The sequence below is a fragment of the Panicum virgatum genome, chromosome 4K (assembly GCF_016808335.1).
Source record: "Panicum virgatum strain AP13 chromosome 4K, P.virgatum_v5, whole genome shotgun sequence".
NCBI lineage: Eukaryota > Viridiplantae > Streptophyta > Magnoliopsida > Poales > Poaceae > Panicum > Panicum virgatum.
Window position 1 is genome coordinate 31,807,396 of NC_053139.1, and position 17,238 is coordinate 31,824,633.

The 17,238-nt window shown below is 45.2% G+C and overlaps 2 protein-coding genes and 1 pseudogene across 2 annotated transcripts; all 3 read left to right on the forward strand.

Moving 5' to 3' along the window:
• Positions 1–905: 905 nt before the first annotated feature.
• LOC120703655 (50S ribosomal protein L1-like) lies at positions 906–6,581 on the forward strand. Its single transcript, XM_039987802.1, has 10 exons — positions 906–1,580; positions 2,302–2,388; positions 3,421–3,462; positions 3,540–3,645; positions 3,987–4,051; positions 4,137–4,181; positions 4,256–4,363; positions 4,482–4,569; positions 5,091–5,137; positions 6,059–6,581. Exons 1-10 carry the CDS (start codon positions 996–998, stop codon positions 6,134–6,136), a joined length of 1,251 nt encoding a protein of 416 aa, XP_039843736.1. The 5' UTR covers positions 906–995; the 3' UTR covers positions 6,137–6,581.
• A 5,500-nt stretch (positions 6,582–12,081) lies between these two features.
• LOC120703656 (peroxidase P7-like) lies at positions 12,082–14,005 on the forward strand. Its single transcript, XM_039987804.1, has 3 exons — positions 12,082–12,630; positions 12,808–12,987; positions 13,093–14,005. The coding sequence occupies exons 1-3, from the start codon at positions 12,418–12,420 to the stop codon at positions 13,642–13,644; spliced, it is 945 nt and encodes a 314-aa protein (XP_039843738.1). The 5' UTR covers positions 12,082–12,417; the 3' UTR covers positions 13,645–14,005.
• An 850-nt stretch (positions 14,006–14,855) lies between these two features.
• LOC120702132 lies at positions 14,856–15,428 on the forward strand (annotated as a pseudogene).
• The last annotated feature ends 1,810 nt before the right edge of the window (positions 15,429–17,238 follow it).

A 17,238-nucleotide genomic window follows, 5' to 3' on the forward strand; every position in this document is an offset into this window, starting at 1 on the left:
TCTCTTACATCATCATCTAGGACGAGGAAGCACGCCGCATTTACTAGTTGGGATCCGGACCCCCTGGGTCGGGACACCTACAGTTTGCACATGATACGTTCTCTTTTTTAGAGAGGGCATAACTCTTTATTCATAAACAAAGTTATAAGAGTTATAAAGATCTTGAGGCGGACTTAACAGCCAAACTAGCCCGCCAAACTCAACATAAACCGCACTCCTTGAGATGGTATGAGCATCCACATTAGAGCGCCTATTTTCATGAACAAAATCCGCGGTGCTAAAAAGCGTTGCTATCTCCCTGATTATATGGCCATGAACGGCCATTCCATCCTCCTTGATTCCTATGATCAAATTAACATTATCCTTTTTATCACCTTGATTATACAGGCTTTTATCTCCCAGATTTTATTTTTTGTTCTTTTTATATTTTGTGTTATAAAGATTGTGTTGTCTTCTGCAAATCCGTGTAGAAAATATGACTCTGACAACCAAAAACCTTAGAAAACAAAGAATAAATAATTTAACTCAGTCACTAGTAAATCTTACTTTAAAGTTCGTACGGGATCCCGGTTTTTACTTAGCACGGCCCTGCAACGGCAGGTGCCACAGCCTTTGCTTCAATTCTTCGAAATTGCTGCATCGACAATGATGGCCAACGCCAGCAGCAAAGGAGCCAATCTCCGGCCCAATTAGCTTACGATTCTTTGGATGCGGACAGTTTCCTCATGGGCCGAATCATGCGTGTTTTTGTCCGCACTAGAAAAGGCCTCTTAAGGTGAAGATCAGAGAAGAGAATGGGGCCTCCAAAAAAAAGATAAGAGAATGGGCCGACCAATCAGGACGCAACGAAAGCCGAGGAGGAGGAGGACCCAGCAGCCCATCTGCCTCTGCCCACCGGAAGAACCCTCCCCCATTTCCTTCCTTCTCCGCCCCCGACTAAAACCCCCAAGGCCTCGCCACTCGCCGCCGGCCGCCGCAACCACTCGCCTCCCGCGATGGCTCACCTCCGGCTCCTCCTCTCCCACTCGCGGCGCCACCCGCAGCCGCACCGCCTGCTCCCCCTCCTCCACTTCTCCTCCGACGCCGGCTCTGGCTCCGCCCCGCGGCTGCCGCGGCCGCCGCCGCCGCCCATCAAGCCCGTCTCCTACGCCCCGAAGCCGCAGCAGGAGGCCCCGCCCGAGGAGCCCGCCGCCCCGCCGCCGTCCCCGGAAGCTGCCCGCGGCCCCCAGCCCCCGCTGCCGCGGCGGCCGCAGCAGCAGCAGATGCCGCCGCGGGAGTGGACGCGGCAGGACATGCGGTTCGTCAAGGACGCGGCGCCGGCGATCTCGCCCGTCTCGTACCCTTCCAAGGTCGCGCCGCTGCCGGAGGACCGCCCGGCCGGCGGGCAGGCGGAGGGGGCGCCCGAGGAGGGACTGCGGGGGGAGGGGGAGCGGATCCGGATGGACGCGGCGCGGGCCGCGAGGAGCATCTTCGGGGTGCCGGTCGAGGAGGAGCAGGTGCCGTACCCGACGATCATACCCGTCGTCAAGCGGCCGCAGAAGGTCGCCATTGATCTCGCTGACGCCATCTGCCTACTCAAGGTCTGCTATGCTCTTTATTTTTTGAAAACATAATGCACATAGTCTCCGCAATGTTGGCAATGAGAGGAGTATATATAGTATATCCTCTAAGGTTGTTTCATATTAGCGGGTTTTGAGCTTGAACTGGATAACGATTGATTGGGCGAGTTCTATAATAGAACTCATCGCTATGCTTGCACATGCTAGCTTTTATGTGCACGCATTTTGTTTGATTTGCAGTCAAGTAAATATGGTGTAGTGGTTTACCATTACTGTAAAATTGTGAAACCTCAACTGTAATGTGCATAGTCCTATGATCTATGCTACAGAACAACCACAAGCAGATGGATTGCGATGTTTCATGACTCCAGTATTATGCAGATGTATGACCTCCAAGTTCCAGAAGACAATGCTGTAGTGCTTATGATGACAGTGACCTTTTTGTTTACTTAAAACATGAGCCAAAATTCAGAACTCAATTACGTCTTAGCCTCAAATAATGTAACCTGCCCATCCTTGAATACCTTCTCATTTAAGTCGTGGATGCTGAGAAGTGTGGGTACAACACATAGGTTCTGCTAAATTGTTGACCCTGGAAATTCTACTCTATAGCTTGGCTCATTTTTGTTTTCTATTATGTTCATGCTTTTTGTGATGCTGGACTTGAATGTAATGTGGCATCTTTCAAATTTTCTTCCTTTGAAGTTATCAAATGATAATTTGTTCTCCTTCTGCCTTCCAGACCAGTACAAACGAGAAGAAGCGGAATTTTGTTGAAACGGTTGAAGCTCATGTGACCTTAGGTGTTGATCCACGTCGCGGTGACCAGGTATGCATGCTACTCTGCTCTCTGCTCTTTTTTACTTGATATTATTGATTTTGTTTTGCTCCCTCCAAGATCGAACTTTGTCTGTTACTTTTTATAACCTTGTATTGTTAAGTATTAATGAAATGAAACTACAGCATTATAAAATGTACTTTTAAGGATATACCTAGTGATGTTTCTTGTATGCCCTGCCGTGGTAAATACTTTATTATTTAATAAATTTTGACTGCATAAAAGCCTCGCATAAGAACTATTTCTGGAAATTCTTGAAGATGTTCTTGGCCTTGAACTACTTAGAGTGTGAAATCTTCGAGTTTTAGTTTGCATGCCTTTAGGTCCATGAATTGTCTTGTTAGGTCCAAATATAAGCTATTTGGATGGTAGAAAAAGTGATGTCTCCATGAGCCAAGGGGCTTGGCATGTATAGGGGTTTATCAATGCTCTATAGTGCCCCCACTTAGTTAATGAAAATAAATGGCACAATTAAGGTAACCTAAAATACTAATGCACAATTTAGAAGCAACACCCAACAATTATGATGACATATGGTGCAGTTTTTTCTTAATTATTGTTTAAGCTTTGCTTGAACTGCAGCTATTGTGGTGTCAGTGATATTCACTAATGCTCATCTCTACTCACATCATCTTGACTAGCTTGTTCTATTACTCTGTTGGTTCAGCATAATCGATCAGTTATGACAACACTTACCAATTCACGGAGAACTATTGCTTCAATAATTTGAGTTGCAATAACAAAACGGACAATACCTCTTTCTGCTGATCGCGAATCCTTAAAAGCAGGGTAGAAACCACATAAGTGAACAACAATATTGCTAACATGATTTTGTGAAGATTTGGTATTTTTCTTGTTGGCCAAGTCAAATGCACAATAATTTTTGTCACAAATATGTTTAACTAGTGCCCCATCAATTCAGTAGCTAAAATGATGCACCGAACCAAATGGTCTGGTTGTGATTGATTGGTTGCTGGAAACTTATCATCTGACATACTGACCATACTTCTACCTGGGTTACAGATGGTTCGTGGTGCCTTAACATTACCTCATGGCACCGGCAAGGTATGATGGTATACTTTTTGAATACTACTTAGTTTATTATGTGTATTTTTTCCTGAGTTTTTTGTTTATTTTTCAAGACTGTTAGGGTAGCGGTATTTGCTGAAGGTCCTGCAGCGGACGAAGCTAGAGCTGCTGGAGCAGATGTTGTAGGTGGTGACGAGTTGATTGAGGAGATCCGCAAAGGTACATTGACTCCCTCTGTTGCTGTACCATATCGTTCACTTTCCATCTACATGCATGTTTTCTTGTGTACTGTGTGTTGTATATTTGAGGAATATTTCCATGAAGTTGAAAGACTACATTTTTCTTCAGTTATCACTCAACATTTTTATAGTTACCAACTTACCATTCATTCTTTTTGAAAATCCTCAGTTACCATTCATTAATTTGTCTTTACCTCGTTCAGTGTCTTATTGTCTTGGTATCCTATAGTTATCTTTTAATCAGTGACCCTTTAGTTTCCATCATCAATATTTAATGCTATTTGGATTTTTATTTATTTCCACCTATGCTTATGTGTACAGGAGGAGGCAAACTAAGCTTTGACAAATGCATAGCAACCCCGATGTTCATGCCCCGTCTTTCAAAGGTAACACCATAGCACTGTGAAATTATTAACATTAGTTTATCTCTGATTGATGTATATTAACATCCTGGTTGCCTTCCCTTTTCAGGTTGCTAGGATATTGGGTCCGCGTGGTTTGATGCCTAATCCTAAGGTAAGAATGTTCACCAGTTTTATTGAAGAATCATCCTCAACATTCTGCTGTTGGTGATACTTATTGCTTTATAGCTAGGGTCTGTGACGAATGATGTTTCAGGTGCTGTCAAAGCAGCAAAATCAGGCCGTGTTGATTTCAAAATAGATAAAACTGCTATAGTGCATGTTGGCCTTGGAAAGGTATGGAAGATCAGCACTAATCCCAATAGCCCTAGCGGCACTACTAAGATTTTGGGTTGCTGAGTGCAAACTTTTTTGTTTACTGGCTCATCTTATTATTGTTTTGTGTTATTTGCAGGTGAACTTTTCTGAGGAGAGTTTACGTGAAAATATTGGTGCTTTTGTGCATGCGCTTTTACTTGCTAAGCCAGTGGGTCTAAAGAAAAGTAAGTGATGTGTTGACTCTACTTATGCTGGCATTCTGTTGTACACTTGACCTTACAAGCAAAAATTACCCATAATTTGTCAGTTCCCAACATGATTGCTGAACAGTTCTTTTGTGGTGTGTTCAGTGCAATGCTGACAAATTGTCAATTTTCTTTTGATCCTCTGTCAGCTACTGTCTTGCTTCCTTCTTTAACGTTCTTGTGTAGTTCCCCTGATAATTATGAAGCTATCAAATGTACGAACTCTGAGCATGATTGTTGTGTAGTTCTTGTGTAGTATAATTTATAGCTCCTATATGGACTTTTTGAATACCAATGCTATCAACATGGCATGAAATATGTTTTCATGCAAGCTCATTTGGACTCTGTGAAAAGCTATCTGATTATCTGATATGGATAGTAAACATGTCACCTTTTTTTTCTATAAGTGTATATTTACGCATTTTAGATGTTCACAGTTCCCCTGGTAATTACGATGAAGCTATCAAGTCCAAGCTGTTAACATTCTCCCTTTCTTGCAGCTTCAAAATATGTAGGATATGTGAAGAAGTTCACACTGAGTAGCACAGTAAGTTATCTTCTTGGCTGATACTTAGTGCTGAATCCTTTTGTTGCATTTCCTAGGGATGCCATGGATTACTTACAGAAAATAATAAAATTATTAAAACCAACTATAATTTTTATTCTGGTGGAGTAGAACCGGCTGTTGTACCTGGTAGTTGCCCTGTGGTTATTTGTATCTACATCATGTGTGTGCTAACAAACCATGCTTTGTGTGTTTGCTAAACGTACTTCCCTTTAGGCACAACATATTCCATTCTAAATTCAATAGTAGTGAACTAGTGGTTCATATTTCTTCATTTGTCTATACAGTGGAATTTTTTTGTTATGAATAATGGAGGTTTGTTGGGACATCCATGAAACAATAGGCCCTATCAAGTACCATATTCAGTTCAGAATGAGACATGTTTTTAAAACTATACTAATAAAGTTCATAATGGTGGATGGAATGGTGCAATCACTGAATACAGTATTGCTACTGGTTGGATGTTCCTTTACGCTGTACTGTAGAGAGAGATGTCTTCTTAATGATTGCAACCAGCCGCCGTAGAGTATCTTTGCAGTGGATCAAAAATGAATTGTCAGTCACATTATTGAATTGCAACGTCTAATTTCTATCAAGTATCTTTTTGCTTCTAGAGTTCTTTCAATCACTAGTTGATACTAGTTGCTAAGTGTTTCTTGGGCTTCACAATCTCTGAGCAAAACTAAAAGTTGAGCATATTTTTGCATGTAAGCATGCCCAAGAGTAACCATAGGTGGATTATCACGAGTTATTTGATTTGTCCTTTTACTGGCATGCATACTTTTCTGTGTGATAAACTTCAAGGCCTTTTACGATAAAAAAAACTTAAAGGCCTTTTTGATGCATTTTCTCTGCAACTTGTTCTTCTATTTTTCTTTTCTGACTGGAGTAATTTCCTTGCAGATGGGACCTGGATTTCCTATTACCATACCATCATTATCTGTTGCTGCTGATCATTATAACAAGGTGCAAGTCAGCTAAGACAATACAATAAAAAGGTGAATGGAACTTTCTTTCTCCTCTAACCGTGGCTTGCAGATGGTAGCCTGTTTGGCAATGGACCATAACTGATAACCAGGTTGAGAACATTTGGGTGGTTGGCTATTTTGCTACTGGGGATGATAATTTTGTGGACAAGAACATTCGGCAAACATTATCTCGTTAGATCTCCTGGCATTTCACAGGGGATGTTTAGTTTGTCCTTGGGTCATGCATTTTTGTGATTGTTGTTGCTGGTCCACTTTTGTCATCCAAGGTTTTCGCATGTTGTATGAAATGTAATCGCGAATTCCTTACTATAAAGATTGTAGTTTTAGGGCATATCTTATTTTTGATAATAAGAAATGAAGTATTGAACCATGCTTCTGAATACTTGTACTCGAATCAAAGGACCTGGAATGTGCATCCACAAGTGAGAATGAGCTAACTGGCACAATGTCCTTGGGAGTTGCTATCAGTTCCTGTCGGTCGGTCCTAGCGTTTTAGGACCCTAGAATGTTTGCTGCAGCTGATGGTGTCCACCTCGTTATCTTATCCTGTTGTTGCATGTGGGACAAACAACAAACCACATACCTCATGTCTGCTTGGCTCATCTGGATAGTTGGTCAAAAGATTTTCACTGCTCTGTTGGCTGATGGTGCCGCCATTTCAAAGCAGATGGCTACAGGTGTATTTCCTCGTCTTGTTGCACCAATATCGGATGGCCTGGACTCGGTGCGGCTTAGGTTTATTACCGAATGTTTTGGTGACCAGTGACGGCTCATCATCTGGCAGAGATCGATGAATCCGTTGACACGACGTCGACATCCATGCTCCACACTTTCCGTTCGATCGAAGTCAGGTCTCTTCACTTTCGCATATTTTTCATATGAAAGCAAAATTCTTCTAGCAGACACACGCATATGCGATTTTTTTTTGTGTTTGCGAGAGAATTTACGCCGTTTCCTTTCATCTAGTAATTTATCCGAAGCTAAACACTGAACGCTGCAAGGTTAACTGCCGTGTTTTTTATTTGGTCGGCACTGGCGTGTGGCTTCCTGATGACTCCGGCCGGGTTCGTTACAGCCGCCATCACGCTCGTGCATGCCTACATCGAATGGATGGCGGCAGCAACAGCACTCTCTCCGGCCGGCCGGCCTGTCTTTGTGGACTCCGCCGCCGCTGCATGCAGCTGGCTACCAGCTAACGCGCATCCCCCATGAACCATATGATGATGGGATGGAGTTGCTGAGCCAACCCATTCTCTGACGACGACGACGACCGAAGAAAGACGTCCAACCAAACACTACTAGTAGCAGTGCGTTGCAGCTGCTATAGCTGTAGACCTAGCACTACGGGCCAGCGCTACAGGCTCAGCATGCACGTCAGCGTCAACATGTATTGCGACTTGCGACTGTTGCATCCACTACCGTAAAAACCATTTGTTATAACACCTTGAATTTTTTCAAAGGCAGGCCGTTGCTATAAATAGAGCGGAGCCGGTGTAGCCTTTGATCGTCTCTAAAAATACATTTTTTAGAGACGTGACATCATCACCGCCTCTAAAATGGTGGCATTTCCAGGGGCGGGTGCTGATCTCACATATCCCTAAAAATGCTTTTTCAGTGATGGGTGATGGTATTGGTATGACCCGCCCCTATAAATAGCCTTACGCAAAAAAAAATCATAACTTTTCATATGATCTCGAATGAAGTCAAACTTTGTATCAAAATTATAGAGAATGGTGAGATCTAAAACTTCGTAATTGATAACATTTCATTTAAGGTCATTTAGTGGTCAAAAAATTATTAAAAGTTCTCTAATAGCTATAACTATATAGTATCTCATATAACTCATCAAGTCATACATGGAGGTTTCCGCAATCTTAACCTTTATGTATACTGAAATAAACTTGACATTTTTTTTGTTTCTATAGTTCCCTAAAAATAGTATTTTAGCTATGAGAAATGACGCGGATCTACACTTGCCTCTAAAAATACTTTTTGTAGTAGTGATCATTGCTTGTAGCCAGAGGCGTAGAGAGTCACCACCAACGGAGATAAGCTTTGGAGGGCATATGGGGTTAATTTGGAAGTCCACACTTCGAGACAGTGCCTATCTTGAATGAGTGATATGTGATGCATATATTGGAGCTCCAGTTATTTCAAAAAAGAAAATTAAAAGATGCATAGCATCTATCGGAACCTACAAGCGAAGGTACGTATGGGACAAGGTGCTAGTGGAGTGCCCACGCACATTATAATATCCCTTGTGTCTCTCCTCAAAAAAATAAATAAATAATAAAACATTCCCTTGTGTCATCAATTGACTCCAGTGGACGGGATTGCAGCCGACCGGCTACCATTCAGTCAGTCATGGGTACATGGGTACATGTGGTGGTGGAAAAACTTTGTCATATTCAATATTAAAGAGAATTGTGTGAAACATTTTCAGTTCTTATATATATCTGACCAACTTATTCGTTTATTTTTTTGAAGAAACGTCCAATTTCCTTTATTTACTCGTATCAATCTTGTGCTGAAGAAATTGAGATGCAAATCATGGCTGAAGATGGATCCACCCGTGTAGTGGAGAAGCACTTGGAGAGCCTTTTGAAAGGACCATGATGTCGCCTAAAGAGGGGTGAATAGGCGCACCTACAAATTTTCACTCATAAAATTGTCTGTCTGTCAAATCCGGAACTTCCGGGTTTCAAATCCGGGGCTAGACAGTAGGTGAACTCGGAACTTCCGGGTTTGTCAATCCGGAACTTCCGAGTTCACTCAGAACAGAGTGAACACACAAGAGTAGTGCTAATAAATGAATGTAAATTCAAACCCTAATTGTAGAGTCTGCTCAGAGAAGTTCCTTGAGCAGGTTCACGCAGATCCTGCACATACGAAACAACAATATCTCCAAGACACAAGTGTCTAATGGAGAGCTCCTCAAATCCACAAAAACAAATGTAAATGCAATGAACACAAGGATTTGTTTACCGAAGTTCAGATTCACCCCGTGCACCCACGTGTGAATCCTAGTCTCCGTTTGTGGAAGATTATATCGACCCCAAGGTCAAGCTATTTCCTCCTTCCACTATATGACCATGCGCCCTTGTGGCACAAGATCGGTGCTGCAACAAACTTGCCGCTGCTCACCACAATCTTTGGGAGCTAGCCGGCGACGCCTAGCCGTGTAGGAGGCTTCACCTCCAAGAGTAACAAATGCGAATCACACAAATCACGGTTAATCTCAAGTGATCAAGGTTTGCTGTGCTCTCTAGTGCTCTCAAGCAATCACTCTCTCAACCCAACTCAAGGATATACACTAATCACACAATCTCACAAAGAGAGGTTGGGGAGAGCTCAACTATGGCTACCAAGCTTCTTGGGACGACCAGCAATCAACAGAATAGAGCCTGGAACAGCAGCCCACCAAGGAGGAGGCTAAGAGATATAAATAGCTGGTCCCAACAAAACTAGCCGTTATGTGACAGCTAGAACCCGGAACTTCCGGATTCTACAACCCGGAACCTCCGGGTTTTCAAACCAACTAGCCGTTAGTGCCATGTGTGCCAAATCCGGAACTTCCGGATTCCAAATCCGGAACTTCCGGATTTGCCCTGGCAGCAATGTTAAAATGTGTACGTGAGACTTTTGTGTCTCTCTCAACTCACATGGGTTACTTGAGCACTGAGACTAAACCAAAGACCATTGTGATGCATCCCTCTTGATAGTACGGCATACCTAAACTCAAGATCAAAGATAAATTATATTTCAAATTCTTGAGCTACTCTTTTTCATCCTATGGCGTGTGTTGATTAAACACAATCTGAGGTGTGCATCCAACTTGGCTTCTTTACTTTGAGCACATCTTCCTTGAGCTAGGGACCTTGAACCTTTATCTTTGAATGAAATCCACTTCTAGTTCAAGTCACCGTCTTCACAATAAGATTCTAGAAAGATTGGTACTTGCCAACATGAACACCACACATGACCAAGATTCTTCAAGTTAAACCCAAAGAACGTTTCGTTACCCTAGCATTGGTTCCTCGGCACAACTACAATTGCTCTTCTCCAAGCTTAGTACCTAGAAACTCATTCCCGAATTCCAACTCTTTATCCTTGCATCACATATAGCTTCATGTAGGCTTGTATCACATTTAACTTACAATGAAATCCATTTTGATCATGCCGTCCTTTCTTCAGTACTTTGTGGGCATCAATATCTTCATTCTTTGAGCATACCCACTTTGAGCTAGTGACTTTTAATCTTTGATTTGCATAGGAGTGAAATCTAACTTGATTCACAAGTCACTTTTTTACTTGAATAATGACACTCTTCAACACAGGGCTCTCCATGACTCTAGGATCTCCGGCCTTTGACCCGTATCGATTTCTTTGCTCCCCCAAGCCGTCGCTTGCGTAGCCTCTTGAAACACGCCTCTCGGTCCTCTACCTTTATCCTAGCCGTCCATCTTGAACTCATATTGATTTGTGTCATGCATGAAATCTTCATTGTCAGCAAGCTTTCCAATTTGAGATATCATATATGCATCAAATCATGTCTCATTCTCTTTTGCCTTGCTTGCTTCTTTAGTTAATAACCATTTATCACATGTGACAAGATCTTCTATATTTGAGATTATGCATAAGCATATCACATCTCATTCACAAAACATTTACTTGTCACTTTAAATCCCATTTTAAACCGAAACAAGCCTTCTCATATTGGAGCTTTTATATCAACCATGAATACCTTGTTCTATTTTTCTTTTCTTGTTTTGCTTGTCACATACACATTTTACCAATGGGATAAACACACTTGCTTGCAACACATGAGCCATCTCATTTAGTACCCATTACTTAATTAAACACCTGCTCATGATCTCATGCAAACAAGTTAGTCCTTTAATCGTGTTGTCAATCAATACTCCAAAACCCACTAGGGGCCTAGATGCTCTTTCACCTTTCCCGTCCTTAATTAATTAGTGCCTAATTCGGCATATTCAAGAAAAAAATATCTATGCAAAATTGTTTATGTGCATTGTAGGAGAAAACAATAATGGTCCCCTGCTAGAGTTTTTTTTTTCAATACAAGACCAAACCATACTCGCACATGCAAATATATTGTTTATGCAGAATATATGTTTATGCAAATATGTTGTTTACGCAGAATATATGTTTATGGTGAAACAAGCATAGCTCAACTGGTAAGGTTTTTTTAGTGAAAACTGCCCATCTGGATTTGAGTCCCTGACTCGGCACGAGTGCTCATATTTTTCTGAATTTATTCCAGAATTTATCCGACGCTATTTTTTTAGTGGAAGGCGACATGCTCGTCAACAGCGAGGCATCTATGGTGACTTTTTCAATATTTATCCGACACTATTATTTTAGTGGTAGGCGACATACATTTGTAGGGTTGCGTCTGTGTATTTATAGTGATGTGCATGCATGTGTACGTGAGCGTCGACATTTGTATAGTGTTTTGTAAAAAACATATGGTAGGAAAAGGAAAATATAAGACCTTCTAGTACGAGGCCAAGGCATGATATGCGCGCGCGCACACACCCTATGTTGTATGTTTAGATATCCCTAGCTTAAAAATCCTTCTTTGTTACTCAAATTCCAGATTCAGTAGTTTTAGAACCATATAGATTTTTGGAGTTTCTCCGTTCTCTTTGCCATAAAAGTTCGATTTGGTGGTAGCTAGAGCTGTTTGTTTAGGTAATCCTATCTCTTTTATCTCCCTTTTAAGTACCTTACTTAAAAAAAGTAAATCCCAGAACTTCCATTTGTCTACCCCCACAGCATAATCTCCCCAATGGTGGTTCCAAGAGCGACGTCGAAGGTAGTGTAGTGCAGAGCCGATGGCCGCTTGAAGACTCCAAGTTGAGCACGCCGATTGTGATTGTGGCCCAAATGCGAATATGGGATAATAAGACGACATTATTGATTTCTCTATAGCGACCCATTGTGGGCATTGAGGCATTCAGCTCATCTTCTGAAAGAAACAGGCCAAAACTTTGCAACTCTTCTGGTCTTGCCCTCAATTGGATCACAGGATGATGCAAGAACTGCTCCCAAATTTCCACTTCCCGGCAGCCATGGTTGACCACAAACGCATGGTCCGACACAGATTCGCATGCATGCAACTTTGCCTCGAACCACTATAAGTAGGGGGCAGTTTGTGTTGCCCATCTCAAATCCAAGCTGCAGAGACCTTACTGCTTAAGTATACGCAGCTTCAGTTCACTGAGCCAGCAGGCAGCAGCACAGGTTGCCATGGCGGCTCGGGGTCCTGCCTTGATGCAATGGCTGCTCGCCGTCTCCCTCCTCTCCTTGGCCGCCAACGCGCAGCTCTCGACGACCTTCTACGCGACCTCCTGCCCCAACCTGGAGAGCATCGTGCGGGCGGCCATGACCCAGGCCGTCAGCAACGAGCAAAGGATCGGCGCCTCCCTGCTCAGGCTCTTCTTCCACGACTGCTTCGTGCAAGTGCGTTATAGAACTCTCGCTCAGTCTTTCACACTGTTCTTAAATTTCTTAAGAAACACTACGGCTAACAAATACACTGTTTCTCCATTGTGAACAGTTCAATTTAACTACTGTACATGCTATGAATTTGTTAATGCTCAATCTAATCAAGCATACTAATGTGTGTGATGATGACAGGGATGCGACGGCTCGATTCTTCTCGACGCCGGAGGGGAGAAGACAGCCGGCCCGAACGCCAACTCGGTGCGCGGGTTCGAGGTCATCGACACCATCAAGAGGAACGTCGAGGCCGCGTGCCCCGGCGTCGTGTCGTGCGCCGACATCCTCGCGCTCGCCGCGCGCGACGGCACGACTCTTGTACGTAGCTGTTCGTCAGCAGCACGAGTGACTGATTCAGTGTAAGGCTAATAAGGGGGCGCACGCATCTGATACTTTCCTTTCTGTTGTTGCTGCTGCGCGCAGCTCGGCGGGCCGAACTGGAACGTGCCGCTCGGCCGGCGGGACTCGACGACGGCGAGCGCGTCCCTCGCCAACCAGAACCTGCCGCCGCCGACGGCCAGCCTCGCCACGCTCGTCTCGCTGTTCGGCCGGCAGGGCCTGTCGGCGAGCGACATGACGGCGCTGTCGGGCGCGCACACCATCGGGCAGGCCCGGTGCGCCACCTTCCGCGCCCGCGTCAACGGCGGCGACGCCGACATCGACCCGGCCTTCGCGGCGCTCCGGCAGCGGACGTGCCCGCGCTCCGGCGGCGACGGCAACCTGGCGCCCATCGACGCGCAGACCCCGGCGGCGTTCGACGCGGCCTACTTCACCAACCTGCTGTCGCGGCGGGGGCTGTTCCACTCGGACCAGGAGCTCTTCAACGGCGGGTCGCAGGACGCGCTGGTGCGGCAGTACAGCGCCAGCCCCTCGCTCTTCAGGAGCGACTTCGCGGCGGCCATGATAAAGATGGGCAACATCGGGGCCGGCAACGCCGGGCAGATCAGGCGCAACTGCCGGGTCGTCAACAGCTAGATGCATGAAGGAACTAGTCTCTAGCAGTATAGCTACAGAATTCACAAGAATAATAAGATGTGTGAACGACTACGCAAGTAGTGATCGAGAAGCAGCATCACTTGTTGCATGGCCAGGTTATCGAAACTGTTCACCTGGCCATATTCGATGGATTGCCCATGCTGGGTGTGTGCGCCAAATGAAGGCACACCAAAAGTTTCTCTTTTTTTTTGCGGGTAAGTTTCTCCTGATATATTATACTAGTTTTTTTTCTTTTCTCCACTAGACATGCCTACCTATTTGTCTTATGATTGTTGTGAACAAAATACCATATCTTTGTCGAATAAATTTATCAACAACTAGTGAAGGTGGGAGGATATAATGACTTTATTCTACCAGGATTCAATATCTTTTTTGAAATACAGTTTTGACGCACAGTCTATAGACACGGAGGCACAATCTCCCAAAGAACAAACCTACGTTTTGGAATTTCTTCCAAAACCGGTTTTTACTGTAACAACTGGTGAACACATGCATATACCGGTAATTTAAATTTTGTTCAAACGAAATTCAACAAATTTTTTAAATTTTAGCCAAAATTCTGAAAATTGTGGCCAAGATTCCAGCGGAATGTTGAGTGGTTGCCTTGAGAAATTTAGATAGCAGATCTTGATATTGATGAATATGACAGATATTTTATTGTCGACGGGCACATCACCTTTCAAGTTTTGGTTCCACAGTGAATGGTTTGAATGATTTTTCGTAGAGTTTAGTCAAAAAGAAAAGGATCATTTAGCTTGGCCTTATTAGGGCCTAAATCTCTATAATACGATTCACGCACCAAAAGGTGCGATGTCATCATGCCACGTCAGCAAAAAAAATCGTGGCCGTCGATCTGCCGACGAACGGCCCGCGGCCGCCCGAGCACCTCCTCCCCGCGGCCGGCTCGTCGCGGCCGCCGCCCGCATGCGCCGACCGCCGCCGCAGGCCGCGCCTCCCGCCGCCACGCCAGGGCCTCCACCGCAGCGCGCAGGCCTCGACCGCCGCGCGCATGGCCCACGCAAGATCCGGCCGTGGACGGAGGTGGGTGGAGGGAGGAGGAAAGAGCGAGTAGGGAGGAGGGAGGCCAGCGGCGGGCTCCAGGCGAGCGAGGGGAAACGAGGACAAGGGAGGAGGCCCGCCGCCACCCGCAGGGCCGGAGCGCGAGCGGCGGCCTCCAGGTGACGGCGGGGGAAAGAGGACAAGGGAGGAGGTCCGCCGCCTCCCGCAGGGCCGCAGCCGCGCTCCGGCCGCCGTGCGGGAGCTCGACCGCTGCCGCTGCCGCTCCGCCCCTGCTCCTCCACCTCCTCCACTGCCGCTCCGCCCCGCCGCTGTGCTCACGGCCGCAGCAGGGGAGGGCCGCGCCGGCGCTCGACAGGAGATGCCGAGCTCGCTCACGGCCGCAGCAGAGGAGGGCCGTGGCTCCGCGCCGCCCAAGGCTCCGGCTCCCGCCGCCCCGAGCCGCCTGAGTCTCGCCGCGCGGCCCCGGTCGCCCGCGCGCTCGGCGTCGTCCGCCGCGGCCGCCCGCTCCAGCCGCGCCGCCACGGGGTACGCGGCCGCGCTGGCCGACGCATGCGCGCGCGGGCACGCTGCGCCAGGCCGCACGCGACGCCCACGCGCTGCTGTCCCGCCGGCACAGAGACAGAGCAAGCTCCGAGGAGGAGGAGCTGGACGCGCGGGTGGCGGCGCTGGTGAGGATGCTCGTCGGCAAGGGCAAGGCCGGGATGGTCGCCGAGGTCCTGGCCGAGTTCGCCGCCATCCTGGGGTCGGCTCGAGGAGGCCGTCATCTTGGTGTATGCGCGGGACATGGCTGTTCCTCCGCCCCGGTCGGCGCTCGCTATGCTGCAGCGGGGCAGGGGAGCGTGTTGGAGGCGGCGGCGCAGGTGTGGAGAAGCCACCAGTCATAAGCACAGCCCCTCTTCCCTTCCTCTGTAAACACGGTCCAGTGAAATAAAGACAGAGAAAGGCAACACCCCAGATCGGCTCATGAGTCCATGGGTCCACTGCCAGTTAACCTGACTCCACTCCGGACCCCGGCTCATGAGTCCATGGGTCCACTGCCAGTTAACCTGACTCCACTCCGGACCCCAGGGTCAGTTGCCGGAGAATTGCTACGAGCACCTGGAAAATGTACACAAGATTGTGAAACTCCATCTTCCATGTATAGGAAAGTTCCCAGAAAATTTGTAAATAAACTAGGTACACCCAAGGCTCTACCCAAATATTTCGACCACCATTGCATTCACCAAATTTCCAGAAATATTTCCCAGAGAATATCCCATGTATCTTTTTCATATTTAATCTTTGAAAAATCATACCTCGCTCATCCTAACTCGGATGATTCCACCTCCATAATTCCTCTAAAATCATGCTCCACAGTGTGGTGACTGTGTAGTTTATAATTCTCAGTATTTTATGTTTGCCATAATATTTGAATTACTACTCCATGCTTATTTGACACTTTTCTTTCTTCAAGTGTTCACAAAATGCATCTCCAGATAAACATTCATTGCGGATATCATCACAACCTCACACTTATATGAATGAAAAACTTATATTCCTATTTTCATTGACATAAACCTGAAGTCTCAACTACTAAAATCAAAGGGTCCTCTACTTGCCAGCGCGGAAGAAAATAGGAAAACGAAAAGGGTGAAAAAAAGAAAAAAAAGAAAAACTGCAACACTGACCTCCGAACAAAAATAATACGAAGATAACGAATTGATATATTCATCCCACCTACGTTACAATCTGAAAAAAAATACATCAAACTACGTACATTCTTATTCCAAGTATTAAATAAATTTATACCAACTAGAATACGTTCCAATCATTACTACTACAATAGCAACACTATACATACAATTCGATCACCATTTTTCTATGGTTTCTCATGCTACGTCCACAATAACACATCATATTTTAGTATAACCACTAACTTCTAAAAAAAAGCCTTTTATTGCCACGTTGGTTGTTGGGCCGACGAGGTCACGTCTATGGGCCAAAAGGCATTCACATTAGCGAATGGCCGAATGTTAGGTCCAAGATCTTAGGTAGCCAAAATTTTAGCATAGTGCTTAGGTTTGGGACTAGTAATTCAATGTGAATTTCACATGTCAATGGAATATCCCAATATGCAAAAATAGTAGAAATTCCATGTTTAAAAACAATCACGAAAATCTATCACATTTCAAATATGACCTTTTACAACTTTTATCACATTTCACGGAAATATCTCAATATGCAAAAATAGCAGAAATTCTCTGTAAAACATGTGGTGGGAACATTTGGGACCATCTATTTTTTCCCCTATAGAAGAGGCTATGAAGACAGATGATTGAGGATACTTTCCTCATGTCGTCATGCACGTTAATAAAAAAGTTCATTATATAACATTTTTCTTGGTAAGGCATTATACAACGAATTGTATTTTTCTCATCGAAATAGCGCTGCTGCCATTTTTAAAAATAAAATAGAAACGTGAAGAAAAAGATAGGTGGCGTGCGAACGTGCACGCGGATGCTCGAATGAATCGAACGCAACAAACACTCGTGATCACTGGTGGGCAGTTTGATC